Here is a 14,884-nt window from a genome sequence, read left to right on the forward strand (position 1 = left end):
GGTCTATTCCGTGCCCACCCCACAGAGACAGTGCAGGTGCAGTGAAATGAAAGGACACAGCCAGGTGTGGTATCTACCTTGGCTTAGAAGCTCCATGTGACTAGTGTCCATTGATCTCTTGTAACTAACTGTACCATGGGCAGAGCGCCTGGTATTTCAGCAAGGAGCATGCCTCTGTAAGAGAGTCACCGTACTTAGCCCAAAGCTTCCCACCAGGCAATTAGTGTCATTTGCTGTCCTCCCACCCCAGAGTCGTTTCAGCAATCGGGGGCAGTCTCACCAGACGTGGGGAGTTGCCTGGTAACACACCTGATGCTCCCCCTTCAGCAGGTTTCCAGGGGAACAGAGCTTGAAAGTTAACCCACGGCCAAATGTGCTGCCAGAGGAGGAGGAAGGGTTTTGTGAACTACCCCATAACAAGAAAAGTTCACGTCCCTCTGCCTCTCTTTCTGGCCTCAGTAGAGACAGGTTAAGTGCAGGTTGGTTTTGCCCTACTCCTGTCTACCAGAACAGGGATCCGTGTCTGGTCACAGCGCCATCAGTCTTCCTGCCTTCCAGTGGCCTGCCCTTTGTTATTCTTCTGAGTGAGGGCAGGAAAAGTTACAGACAGAAAGGTGGCCATCAGTCAATTCGAAGAAAATCAGGAGAAAAGCCAGGCCTGTGGTTGGGGCTCACTGTCACACTCTTTCAGAAACTGGCCACGTCAGTGGGTCATTTCATGAGGCGGGCTTCTTTCTCTGGATTGGGGATGAGGAAAACATTTAAAAAAAAAAAAAAAATTCCTGAGCTAATAAATCCCTCAGCGAGTTTTCTGAGATCTTTTGTCTCAGAAGACAGGGCATTCCCTCCGTGGCCTACATTGATTCAGAGACTTTTCAGAAGAGGCCATTTTGGGGGTAGAAGTTGGTATGAATCTGAGTCCGTTTGGGTGGCGGTGGACCGGAACCACATTCCTCCTGCCTTCCACAGATCAAGGATACCTTCCTGAGGACTTACACGGATGCCATGCAGAATTACAACGGCAATGATGAGAGGAGCCGGGCGGTGGATCACGTGCAGCGCAGCGTAAGTGACATCAGGCCTTAGACTTGGGGGCTGCTGGGGGCATGGGCCCATCAGCACTTGCTATTGATTACTGTCCTTCAGTTCCATTTCTAAGAGTTCGCACCCAGTGCTCATCTAGGGTCCAGTTATCCGCGTAATCAGCATCAAGAGGGACCAGTACCTGTGGCTTTTCTTTCATCAGGATGAATTATGAGCATCCCAAGGAAAGCTAGCTTGCCCTTAATATCCAAAGTCTTGGAAAGGAGGCGATGAGTGACCTTCCTTAGCATTGGCTCCCAAAGGCTGGCATTCTAGAAGTGGTGTCTTTAGGCTGAGTGGAGAGCTCCAGTGAGCTGTGTTTCCTGGTGTGGGCAGCGTAGTGGGGGTGGACAGTGCATCTGGGAGAAGCCGAGGGTCTGGCAGGAGTGGGACTGCCCCAGGCTGCCTGGTGCTTTGTAGAGGAGGTGAGAGAAGTAGCTGCCCCCTGCCTGGTGCTCAGGGGGTCAGGTGCTGGTGCTCAAGCCTCACGGCCCATCTGGATCACCTGGGGAGCTCTTTGGTTGGTGGCGGGGGGGAGGGGGTTGCATGTTTTGTTTTGTTTTTTACTTCAGTAGCAGTATTTTTTTTTGGCATTTTGATAACATTCCAAACTCAACAGAAAAGTTGCAAGAAGAGTATAAGGAACTGTATGCCCTTTACCCAGATTCAGTAATTCATTTCTACTTTTGCCCCATTTCCTTTAACATTCTCTATGTCAGGGGTTGGCGCACTTTTTCTGGAAAGGGTCCTGTGGTCACTATTTTAGGCTTTGAGGGCCGTGCTGTCAGTCTGTAAAGGGGTAGGCATGGCCGTGTCCCCCCAAAACTTGATTTACAAAAGCAGATAGCGGGTGGGCTATAGTTTACCAACACCAGCTCTCTCTTCCTCTTCCCTCCTTTCTCTTCCTTCCCCCCCCGCCCCCAATCCATTTACTATTGGCATAGCTCCTGTGACCTATAAGCCTTAAAAAGAGCTCTTTAAAGCCATTTTTGTCTCGGCTTCCCCATCCATGAGCTGGATTTAGTCGCTCCATACCTATAAGAGCGGCCAGCCCACATAGGTGATGTCGATGCGGAACCAGGCCCGAGAAGCCCTGCTTTACTTTGTAGACATGGTAAGGAAGCTAACACAACATGCAGTCTCAGACTGACTTCCTTCTCTCGGTTCAGTCGGGCTTCCCAGGGAGTATGAGCGTTAGTGGAACCCCAGCTCGCCTTTACTCACCAAAGCTGTGCCTGTTGACTTGGGGCCTTGGGCCGAGTTTCTCATTTAAACGGCCTGGGGCGCTGAGGCGGAGGACCATGGTGTCTGTGACCCACACACTTCGGGTCTTTCCCTTTGCCCCTTGACAGCTGAGCTGCTGTGGCGTGCAGAACTACACCAACTGGAGTGCCAGTCCCTACTTCCTTGAGCACGGCATCCCCCCGAGCTGCTGCCTGAACGAAACCGACTGCAATCCCCAGGACCTACACAATCTGACTGTGGCTGCCACCAAAGTGAACCAGAAGGTAGGCTTCCTCTCACCCCTGACGGCATCCGTGGTGAATGTTTGGGGGCAGAGGGGGGGTGGGGGCGCTGGGGCTTTGGGTGGATTTGTTTCTGTGAAACTGGGACAAATGGGTTAGAAATGGTAGTCTAGGCAAGCGTGCAGGATCTTTCCCCGTGGCCCTTCACCGCCTGGGACAAGGCACCCGAGGCTGTCCCCTTCTGGAGGGGCAACTGTGACTCAGCAAGAACCGACCAGGCACAGGGAGGGAGGTTGAGCAGCCGTTCCTGCTCACCTGGTGCTGGTGTCAGACAGGGAATGTGGCCCTTCTTCTTTCTGGCTGTCTTTCTTCTGCTTAATCTACCTTCTAAACATGGACTTATTCACAGCTGGATGCCAGTCCTTAGCAGGAAGGGGGACGAGAGTTGACAGACAACATCTGCTTCTGCCAGGAGGGTAGCCTTTATTTGAGGGTGCTCTCCGCTCTAGGAAAAGAAATCAGCAACTCCACTTCAACTCACTGTCAGCATCTTGAGTCCCAAAGAAATCAGAGAGAGAGAGCGAGGCGGGGAGAGAGAGAGAGAGAGAGAGAGAACTGGCTAAAAGAAATTGGAAAGGTAATACATTGTGAAAATGAGGGAAATAAAATTTCAGTTGCCAGAAGGAAGACCAATTCTGTCTTCCACTTCACAGAGAATATGGCAGAGGCGTGATAAAACGTGTATGAAGTGTGTCCGTATTCTTAAACACTTCGAGAAATGCCACATAGAAAATATGTTTTGGTAAAACAGAAGGGAGGGGAAAAAACCAACCCTGCTGTTGACTTTACCTGCTGTTATGCAGCCATCAGGTAAATTTTCTTTTCTTACTCAAAAAAATTCTATTCTTCCAAGTTCTTCAACACTTGACGTGATCTGGGCCAACTGCTGAATAATGCATAGAAGATAGCCATCCTCTCAAGATGAGATTGTTAAGAGACAGTTTCTGTATTCTTACCCATTTAATGTTGGTATTTGTAGCATAAATGCTGCAGGGCATTGTTGCCATTCTAGAAGCTCATTTTGTCATCCTGGGCTTATTACTTGCTATTGGTGCGATGAGAGGTAATAAGATGTTCCGTACTGACCGCTTCTTGTCTTAGCTGAGAAGACATCTGTTCCTCTTGGAATTTTCTTAAGAACCCAAAGGTTGAGGCTTCCTTTGCCTCTCATCGGTAAGGTGACTTCTGGTCTCTTCAGGGGCATCCCCACTGAGCCCCCGGAGATGTCCTTAGGCTGCCATTTTACGAAGCACTGAGCATACCCAGCTCCAACGGATGCTCCAATTTATAAAAGGCAAGAAGCACTTTAAGGCAGTGACGTTTGGGCACGACAGAGCCTCGGGAGGATTTTTGTAGAAGCAGCAACCATCAGCCCGGGTAGTCTTTTTTTTACCCCCAAGCTTCCTTTTCCTTTGTGAAAGCTGGGGATCTAGAAGTCAAGAGCATGGGCTCTGGCGTCCGACTCCAGTTTAAATCCTGGTTCAGCCACCTGCAAGAGGTGACCTTTCTCAGTCTTATTTTCTTATTTTTCTCAGCTGTAAAAGGGAGATGATCATTCCTGCCTCTTAGGATTGATAGGAGGACTGAACGAGATAAAGTAGCTAAAGCACAGGGCCCGGCCCCGGAGTAAGGACCGGAGAAATGTTAAGTGTGATGTTCAGTGTCAACTGCAATGTAAACAGCACCAGGGTGATGGTGGAGTTTGTCTCCCTCTATATACCACACTGTCCTTTATTAGGAATGATGCAGCAGGTCCTCAGAGGGAAGATCTTTTGTTAGTCTTCAAAAGCTAGTTTAGAGTCCTATCCTATAGTGCATCTCTGTGATCTTTAGAATTACTTCCAGAAAGAAAGATAGGGTAGCATTTTCTTTTTTTCATTTCGTTCATTGATAACCTGCAAATTGACCTCACTCCCTGCCTCTCCACCACACCCCCATCCTGCTTGATTTACATTTTCCTGGGTACCTCAGATACCTGGAAAAGGGGCTTAACTTCTCCAACCTGGCTTTCTCTGTGGAGAGAAAGTGAGTAAAGACTGAAATTTGTCTACTGAGTCTCATTAGATGTTCCCATTTCATTCCCACGCGGAACTCTGGGACAAATGAAGGCCCGGGTCTGAGTCTCAGATGCCTCACTATAAAAGGCAGGAGATAGGGCTGGGATGAATACACTAATAGTAGATGCTCATAAATGTTAGCCCCCCTCTTCTGACTCCCTCTCCCAGGAGGCTTAACTACTGCCCCCCTGTAGTTCTACGGAATCCTCTTGTTTGGAATACATGCATTCTAAATCCTTGCCGATCTTTTTGTGTCTTGAACCCTATGATTTAATGGCACAGAAAGATGACTCTTGGCTCTCACCTGGCAGCCTGAGAAACCTGCCTTGTATAAGTCACTGGGAGAGAGCGGGAGGGAGGTGAGACTAGCTAAACAGGATGTTTATTGTTTTGTGTAGGGGATGGGATTTATTTTGGTTTTGCCAGCAGGATGTTGAAATATCTGCAAGTTCACATGGCTGACAGCACTGACTGAGCCCCTACTCCATCAGAATTCTTGACATTTTTAAAGAGCAAGGGCGAGAGGGATGTTTCCCATTGGTGACTGTGTTGGTTTCAACATGCAGAAAGGGCGAGCAAAGGACCTGTTCTGTTTCTGGATGTTTCCTAGGACACTTAGCAGGTCTCTGTAGGTTTCTCTCACACCTGACCACCAGGCTTTCATTTGAGGAAATAAAAAGAGATTGTTGTGGGCAGATAAGATCATGGTGTAGTGCGGAATGTGAGGTGGAATGCAAACATGGCCTTGCTATCTACAGATCTGAGCTAAGACCTGGAGAATGGGCTCACCGGTCCGCCTGGTGAGTAACAGAGGAATCCAGAGATGGAAAGCATTGATTTCAACCTTGCTCTTATACTGTTTAGAAAACGACAAAGAAGTGAAATCACTTTTATCTTCCCATTTTAAGGAACCCTCCTACTGATAGGATTATCTTCTTTGGAGTGAAAAGCCATGGGAGAACTTTTCTTCTAGAAGGGTGCTCCTCAAGCTTTAAAGGGCCGCTGAAACATCTAGAGATAGTGGTCACATTCATTAAAATTCATTAAAAAATGAACAACCCAGGGATTTGGCGATTCTGATGGAGGGAGTCCGGAGCGAGGCCTCAGATTCTGCATTTCCAGCAAACTCTTGGGGGCTGCTGCTGCCCCTGGAAGAGCCCCACTTTGAGGAGCAAGGTTGAGAGAGAACGATTTCGTCACAGTTGCACTAATGACGGAGACCGCATGTTTCCAGTTTCTCCTGCTGGTTGGAGTGGGCTTATCAACAATGTGATTGACTCTGCTCTGAGTCTCTTACAAATGGAACAGAAATCATACATCAGAAAAATATATTCCACTTACATGCAGAATCGAAGTTCATAGGAAAAATATCTATGCCAAGATATATTGCAGAGTAAGAAAGTCACCCACCTCGCTTTTCTCTGGTCTTTATTGTTGGGTTTGGGTTTCCATATCTTGAGGTGACCTACCACTGGCGTTGGACTGAATGAACTTCATCCCTCCACCCGACCATCACCGGGGTGGGGGAGAAGATACGGTCATGATGGCCACCTGGGCAAAACGTGGTCTTAGCTGCTACCATCCAGGAAAGCGTTCCAATATCCATCTCTCCTCTCGCCTTGAATTCTTCCTAACCCAACCTGCTCGCCCTTCCACTACCTTTTGGAAAGTAGTGTGATAGATACTTTCACTAGTAAAAATGAAATCAGCCAGCAGTCTTCTACTACAAAGGGAGAATCAAATTTCAGAATTCCTCATGAGCAGAAACAGATTTCCTTTCCCACCCGCCCCCGGCCTTCAAATTTGCATCAGCTAACCAAGGAGTATAGTTGGCCCATTGCATTGAAAACACGTATCAAAGTGCTGCTAAGTTAATGCACTTCTCCTCTGCAGACAGACTGCAGATGCATAAAATATCACTTATTAGGAGGTACAGCACTGGTAGAATTGTCATAAGCTCTGAGAAATGTTAAATTGCTAAATTTTGAATTTCAATATGGGAGACGTGGTTTTTTGTGGTCTTCAGATATTATTGCAATTTAGTGTGCCTTTCTTGATAAACAAAAGTCCTTTTTACCCTGTTTATGAAATTAATGTCTTGATTTTTGCAGACTTTATACATTCAAGTAGAAGCCGTTTTTCAGAAAACTGGAAAAAGACCATGTCTTCTGAGACAGTATAAGTCAGTTCAGAAATCTAGGCTGACTTGGCCCAGTTTCAAATAAATATACATATAAACACACAGACACACAGACACATAGACACACACACAGACACACACACAAACACACACGAGTTCGACCTGTCAGGCATTTAACAGCAAGAGTCAGCTTTTGCCTTTGCATTATGGGTGATACACAAAATTTGGTGTTTCCTACATGGACTAGGCTGATAAAATGTAATCCTGGATAACAACAGCAAAAAAACTTGTTTAGCAACATGGTTGAACTCCAGCCATATCATTTATTTTAAAGAAAGGTGATTCACTTTATCAGTATTACACTAACATTGAAATTGGTAAAATGGGTGTTGGTTTTAATCACATTTGGAGATTTCATGGTATGAAAGGGAAATTCACTTCATTTTATGGATGAAGTTATTGACCTCTAGAAAGGAGAAGTGAGGGGTGCCTGGGGGGCTCAGTCGGTTAGGCGTCTCTTGGTTTCTGCTCAGGTCATGATCTCAGGGTCGTGCAGGGAGTCTGCTTGAGATTCTCTCTCTCTCTTGCTCTCTCCCTCCCCTATCACTCCCCCCACCCTCTCTCTCTCTCAAAATAAATAAATAAATCTTAAAAAAAAAGATGTGACTTGTTCAAGGTCACATAGTAAATTTATGGAAAAGATGACTTTAAAACATAGGTTTTTCCCTGTTAAAAAATAAACTTAATGGTCTCCTTGGAAAGAACCCCAAGACACCTTAAAGGTGGCAGGCACTCAAACACCCCCCTGTGACCTGACAATTTCACTTTATTTTTCTAAGATTGTATCACTTGTTGTCAAAATGCTAGTAACCATGTTTATTATGCTGAGTCTTTCTATGCAAGGATGTGGAATGACTCTGTGTGGTTGGAGTCTATGGGGTTTGCTTCATAGGTCTGACAGATCTGCTGCTACACCAAATCCTACCACTGAAACATTTCTGGATGAAACTACATATCTGGGACTTGCTTTAAAATAATCCAGCCAGGGGAGGAGAGTTGAGGAGATTTAAGTGAAACCAGATTGGCCACATGTTCATTGTGAGGTTAGAGAAAGAGTCACTTGGCGGGGAGGGGCCGGGGGGGGGGGTCATGGTACTACTCTCTGTACCTTTTTGTATGTTTGAAATTTTTCTTTTTTTAAGTTTGGGAAGAATGCTAGTGAGTTCCTACGGTGAGTTGCAGCTGTATTTGTCAACTGTGGGTCGGAGTGTATGTTGGGAGTGTTGCAAGTTAACACAGCTCAGTCTGGCCCCGGGTGTGAAAGGCATCTCTCTCTCTCTCTGTTTGCAGGGTTGTTATGATCTGGTGACCAGTTTCATGGAGACCAACATGGGAATCATTGCTGGAGTGGCTTTTGGAATCGCGTTCTCTCAGGTAGGCTGCGTAATTGTGCGGTCAGGCCTGGCCTTCCCCAGCCTCCTGCCCCAGCTTCCCTCCCCCGTCTCCGGATTCCCCGCCTGCCCCCCCTGCGCCTAGGGAGAGGCTGATAGATGGGGTCAGAGCTCCTTGCTCATTAGTCCTCAGGTCATCTGTTTATTGATTTTCCTTTTTCAACTTAAATGAAGTTTTGCCATCAAGGGAATATCAGTTACAGTTCAACTAATGACTAGCTCCAGAAAACAAGTTGCTTCTTCTGTAGGTCAAATGGAGGTTAACTGAACAAAGTGCTGGCTTAATTGGAGCATAAACAACTCCAAACATCAAATGGCTGATCTGGATTTGGGGGAGGCTTTTTTTTTCTGGTTGACCTGTCCCTGTTTTGTTCTTCGTTCCTGTCGATTATGCACGAGCTGTCTCCCTTTACAGAAAGCCTACAGTTAGCGAACGTCATCTTGCAATCATTACTTTCATCCTAAGTTTGACTATGGTTCCTTACGAGGAAACGGAATTTTTGTCTATTGTGTAGCCCTTTATCTCCACGCAGCCTCTATAAAATAATGGAAGAAGTCATTCTGCCAACGAAGTGCGCCACACGTCCTCAAGGAAAGAACAAGATTAAGCTGACTCTAAAATTTGGGCCCCTCCACCTGGCAGTACAGTATCCCACAGGCCTCTGATCTCCCAGCCAAATGATCATATTGTTGCAACGATAGTGCTGTGGGTGGGAGGATTGGTGTGTATACTTAACCGAATGAAAACTTGATGTATGTTTAACTCCAAATTTTTTCGGGCCAACAGATGGTTTTTCCAACAAAGCCCAGTGAACGTTCTCTTGGTAATATTTCTCCCCCACTCTAATTTCTCCTGCCTGAATTCTATATTTGCTCTCTCAGACTATACTTACCTTTTCCCTGCCCCCTCCCATACCTCCTTCCTTCCTGCACACATTCGTTCTAGCCAAGTTCGTTCTTCAAAATTTTTAATTGAAATATGGCATATACAGAAAAATACGTGAATTATAAATGCACAGCGTAATAAATCAGCACGATGTGAACATACCTGTGTCACCCTCACTTAGATCAAGGACTAGAACGTGGCCCTAGTAGTTTTTTGCAAAGAAAGGGTTTTGCCCCAGGTCAGTTGACAAACTTCTTCCTCAGCAGTGACAAAAACCTAGGTGACATTTCATCTGACGAGAGCATGCGGGCTCATCCCATGGGAGTGCGCGCTCCTTGTGGTGGCTTCAGAATTCTTTCGCCGTGCTTCTTCATGGTTTACAGCTCATGAAGGGAATTACACTCTCAACACGCCAACACGCAAACCAAGATGGCACCGCAAACCGTGCCGGTTCGTCTCCAGAGACCTTTCCCAAAAAGTTGCTGCCCAAAATTTCCTCCAATTGCTATCCTACTTGAGTCATAACACTTCAGTGACATGTCTGTAATGGCCAGGGGACGTTTTAGAAGATCCGGGACGCGCGTCCGATATAGACGTGCAAGGTGCACTAGAGAACTTGCACATCCGTTTGTGCGTGTATATGCAGGGTCAGGTTAATGCCACCGACAGGCCAGATGTGTGCTTGGAGGCTGGGGACGACTGTCCCCTCGGAGGAAGGACTATAGGTGAGGTATCCCCTAATGGCTCACCTAGAACCATAAAGGGACCTGATGCCAATACTCTCCATGGGGAGAAGAGAGCCTCACAGAGCCTGGAATCTCATGGATAAAACATCATGTCATCTAAGAATGTTCCTGCACGACCATGAGGGGCACGGGGGATTCTCCCATTTTCATTAGTGAAGTGAACCAAGTCATGAAGGATCTGATTAAGACCTCTCTTCTACTTCTCTGTCATGCTTCCCTATGAAGGGGGTGGGGTGGGGTGGGGTGGGGATTTCTGCTTTAGACAAATTGCCGGTGAGCATTAATCCATCTGTGCTAACCTTGAAGAAATCCCTGACATGGGGATTGTGGAGTTTGCTCTGTGGTCCTCTGGGGCAGTGAGAGAGGGGCCAGCATCCCTGAGGGAACCTCCAAACAGAAACTCTACAGAGATTTTAGGTCTCATCAAGGTACCACATCATTGTTGGGCTAAGACAACAAAACACAAAGTCCAGTGGCATCGCCTAGCCAATACCATTCACCCCCGGGACCAGACAGGTGCGTGAGGCAGAGACTTGGGACCTGCCATGCTCCACTGGAGGCAGGGGGAGGAAGAGCCACAGCTGCCTTTAACTAGCGTGATGTGCCAGGAGCTGAAGTTGGCTTCCACATACCAGTGGGTCCGAGGCCTCTCCGGGACAGCGGCGGCCACTTACCAGAAGCCTATTCAGGAAGAACCAGCCATACCGGTCCTGGTCAATGACCCAGAACCAAAGCTTTAGCCACATGTGTTTAAAATTTTTAGGACCAGTGTCAGAGTAAAACCTAGCACCTGTTGGCTGATTCAGGTGAATCACTCATGTTGGTCAATGTCTTGGCCTTTCTATACTGAAGCAGGTTCTACTGAGTAGAGGCCAAAGTAGGTAGCAAAGAACAGAGCTCTGTCACGTGTTCTCTCCCTCCCTCCCTCCCTCTCTCTCTCTCTTTCTCTTCTCCCTCTCCTCTCCCTTCCTCTTCCCCTTTCCTCACCCACCCTCTACCTGCTCCTTGCCCTTTCCCTCCCCTGCTCTGCTAACATCCACATCCACGCTATCATCTGTGGGAACAAACTAGCCTTGCACATCTGTTGTGTCAGAAATAAAGGTGGTATAAAGTACAAGGCAAACTAAGCCAAATCTAGCCTTTCCACAGACTATGCAAAAACTTTGTCCCTGGTTAGCTCATTTAGCCAACTTAAAGCCCCTGAGTTCTGTTTTTGGGGTGGCAGGATTTGGGCAGGCATTTAAGACTTCCTTCACAAACTCCCATGGCCTGAGCCCTCTCAAGGGAAAACCCATTTGTCTGGACTCGATGGGCAGGTCCTGCTCCCCTATAAATTCATAGCAGGAAGTTGAGTGTTTTGCTAGGGTACCTCCTCCATGCATCTCTGGCAGCTCCTCTTTTACTCAAGAGAGCTTGGAGAGGGAGACACGCACAAGCAGAGTGTGCCCACGTGCACGCACGAGAGGGAGAGGGAGGATAATGGGAATATCACCCCCCACCCCGCCTCTAACATGGCCCGGAAGCCAAAGCTGAAGGTGTCTGAGTCTGGCCGCTCACTCCGTTTGAGACACCGCCCCTCCCCTTGGCCGGCCTTCTGCTGTGCGCTGCAGGCGAGGCGCGGTAAGCCTTCTGCATCCAGTGGAAACAGACACATGTCTGTCTAGCTTCACTAGACGTGGAGCGTGCTAGGCTGGGTTAATCCTCCACATCACAGAACGGTCCTGAGTGGGGACCGTAGAGCTATTTTCCAGAAGGGGAGGTTTGAGTGGCTTGCTTGAGGTTGGGCTGCTATTCTAGATCCAGGCTTATAATTCTGACCCCTCCACCTGGCCTGCAGTCTTAAACTTTGGGGCCAGAGATCGCCCTTGATCTTGCCTCAGAGAACCTGTACAGGGAACTCGTCTTGTGCTTTTATAATGAAAGGGATTGAGTCTGTGAAATTGAAAGGAAAAGCGTACTCATCAAAAAAGACAGATCCGGGGCGCCTGGGTGGCTCAGTCGTTAAGCGTCTGCCTTCGACTCAGGTCATGATCTCAGGGTCCTGGGATCGAGCCCCGCATCGGGCTCTCTGCTCAGCGGGAAGCCTGCTTCTCCCTCTCCCACTCCCCCTGCTTGTGTTCCCTCTCTCGCTGTGTCTCTCTCTGTGAAATAAATAAATAAAATCTTTAAAAAAAAAAAAAAAAGATCCTCCTCCTACCCATCCATCCCCTGACCCGCACCCCTGTGGGGCCTCTTTCAGGGCCCACAGGCTGCTGGGATGATTCATTATGAACCAGGAACTCTTTTCTGGGACTTATGACCTTTTTCCTGTAGAGGGCTGGACGAAGCTGTTCATAGCCTTGATGAGACATGGCCAAAGAAGGCTAGTGGAACTATTTACTTATTCCCCTAGTATCTTCAGGGCCTGAGATGGTCCCGTATAGCATTTATACAGTTTTATGTCAAACCAGATTCCTTGGCACTTGCCCAAGGCACGGAAGTTTTATTTGGTCTCCCACCTCAGTCATTAGCATACCATCTCCACAGGCATGATAAGGATCTAATAAGCTTTTGACCTATTGCTTGTCGCTTGCTTGTTCAGAAAGTTGCCTTTACAACTTTGCTGTCCTCTCTGTGGACTGGAATCGGGAATTGGGCCACCTTTGCCTCCCAGGGTGATGGCAGGGAGGACGCCCTGGGCCTATTGGCCCTTACCTCTCTGGTCTTCGCTGGCCTGGGCCCCACCTCTCTCGTGCCCTTCTCTCCCACCTCTTGGCATCTACTGGGTCCCCGGTGAAGTGCAGAGCCCCAGTGGGGCACCCCATGTCGCTCGACCTGTCAGGCTGTCTCTGTGGGAGGGCCTTGAGAAAGCCTGGAGTCAGCCTTCTCTTAAGTGGAGGCCTTTTCTTCTCTCTCCCCCTCTCTGGCTTCTCAGTTCTTGAAGTGGCGGAACGTCCCAGAGGTTTCCATGACCCAAAAGAAAGCAGAATATAGTACTGACAAGGCAGACAGTGGTAAAAATAAAATGTCACCTCAAAAAAAACTAGATGAAGATGAATTACAAAGTCTTCGTCAACCAAATATAAATAATCTGATCTAAAACTCCAGAGGCCGTCTGGCACCAGGCCTTTCACCGGCCACTGGAATGGTGAGGAGTGGCTCTGGGGTCTCCGTCCTGAGGGGTTCCCAGCATGAGAGACGAGCCCCCCTTTTCCTCTCTCCATCCGGGCCTTAAAGCAGAAGTCTGGCCTAGTGCCTACTTCAGCCTTGCTACCCACCAGCAGCGTGCTTCTCAGGGGCACAGAACGTACCTCTACTCTTTGAGGGGCTTTTTCCATATAGTTAGCCTGAAACAAGAGTTCATCAAAATAAGGATGGACTTTTCTGGCTACAGATGAACTGGGTCTAGTGGCAAGCAAGCGTTTGTCCTGACTCACACTGAGGCAGAGGCCCTGACTTTGGCTGAACAGGCTTTCCATCAGGTACCCAGAAATCACTTGGTGACAGCTACTATGAACTATAGGATGCTTCCCCCCTCCGCCCCAGCTCCTGACTTTCCCTGAACTTGGTACTTATGGAGGTGAGAGGTCAAAGTTTTCTCTCAAATATGGTAAAAACACTAGAGCAAATTTGAAATCCGTAACCCTGCGAAAATCCAAAATACCTACCACACCCCAAATCCTAGTTTTTCTTGCACTAGAATCAAATACAATAAAAGCCAGTGTGTGCAAAATACTGTTTTCATATAGCTTCTATGAACCTCAGTTCAGGATGCTATTTTTTTTTTTTTTTAGGAAAACAAATTTCTTAGTAGATCTTGAAAAATAATTCTAAAAATCTGTCTTCTTCCGTGGGCAAACAGAAGGTATGTTCTTGCCCCAGAAATATAAAACACAGTGAGGTTTTTTGATTGTTTGTTTGTTTGTTTTGTTTTGTTTTTTTTTTTGGTTTTGGTTTTTTGAAAAGCATCTTTCTTTTTTTTTAATTTTTTATTTAAATTCAATTTCGTTAACACATACTGTATTATTAGTTTCAAGGTAAAAGGCAGTAAGTTTAAAAGCAAGTAGCTTTCATTTGTACTGATATTTTTAGAAGTTCTTGTTTCTGTGACAAAGTCCAGTGCTTAAGAATAATGCTGGTACTCATATGCAGAGTTAGGAATTCCGGCTTTGTAATGTAAGCACATTCTGGTATTTTCAGCTGTCAAGGCAGGAAGGAACCCCTGATAGTGTGACACAGAGGAGTGATTCTGGAAAAGGACAGGGTCTAGGCTGAGCTGTAGGGGTGGTGGTGGGGGGAGGCAAAGAAAGGGGCTGTCCTCCGACAGGGGAAAGAGGGTAGAGTCTTAAGTTCTGGATGAACTACCAGTGTGGTTTGGGGGAAAATTCTTTAACCTCCCCTGAGCCCATGTTCTTATCTGGAAGGTTAGGACAGTAATATTGTACAGGGATGTGGTGAGGGTTAAATAGCTTGATACACTTGAATATGCTATACGTCTAATGATCACTTGGGTTTTTTTGGCTGAAATCTGATTTTTAAGAGTATCAGGTGTGTTAGGGGCGCCTGGGTGGCTGAGTTGGTTAAGCGTCCGACTCGATTTCGGCTCGGGTCATGATCTCAGGGTCGTGGGATTGAGCCCCAAGCCAGGCTCCATGCTGGGCATGGAGCCGTCTGAGATTCCCTCTCTCCCTCTCCCTTTTCTCCTCCCCACCTGTGCTTTCTCTCTCTCCTCTCTCTCTCAAAAAGTATCAAGTGTGTTCCGGTGTACGTTGGTCCCAGAAAATGGCAGTTCTAATGAAAAGGGACAAGCTACAAGGTTCAAAGTCCTTACGGTGCGGGGGCGGGGGGGGGTTAATTTGTGTCATTTGGCACAGAATTGTGGAGGTTACAGCCATGGCTCCTTTGGTGATTTGGTGGTTTGGGCAGGATACTATGAATTTTGTGGCACAAAATGATGTTGGTCAGAGCCTTGGTAGGAGATAGGGTGAGTTCAATAAGGTGGTGATTTTTCCTCAC

At 47.3% G+C, this 14,884-nt stretch overlaps 1 protein-coding gene across 1 annotated transcript in view; it reads left to right on the forward strand.

Annotated features, from left to right (window-relative positions):
- Positions 1-14,884, forward strand: part of TSPAN7 (tetraspanin 7) — a 120,619-nt gene that overhangs the window by 103,583 nt on the left and 2,152 nt on the right. Inside the window, exons 4-6 of the mRNA XM_035003050.1 lie at positions 970-1,065; positions 2,436-2,591; positions 8,157-8,240. Coding sequence (XP_034858941.1) covers positions 970-1,065; positions 2,436-2,591; positions 8,157-8,240 — 336 coding nt within the window. The remainder of the gene's footprint in view (positions 1-969; positions 1,066-2,435; positions 2,592-8,156; positions 8,241-14,884) is intronic.

This window comes from Mirounga leonina, unplaced genomic scaffold (assembly GCF_011800145.1).
Source record: "Mirounga leonina isolate KUSES-001 unplaced genomic scaffold, KU_Mleo_1.0 Mir_101609, whole genome shotgun sequence".
NCBI lineage: Eukaryota > Metazoa > Chordata > Mammalia > Carnivora > Phocidae > Mirounga > Mirounga leonina.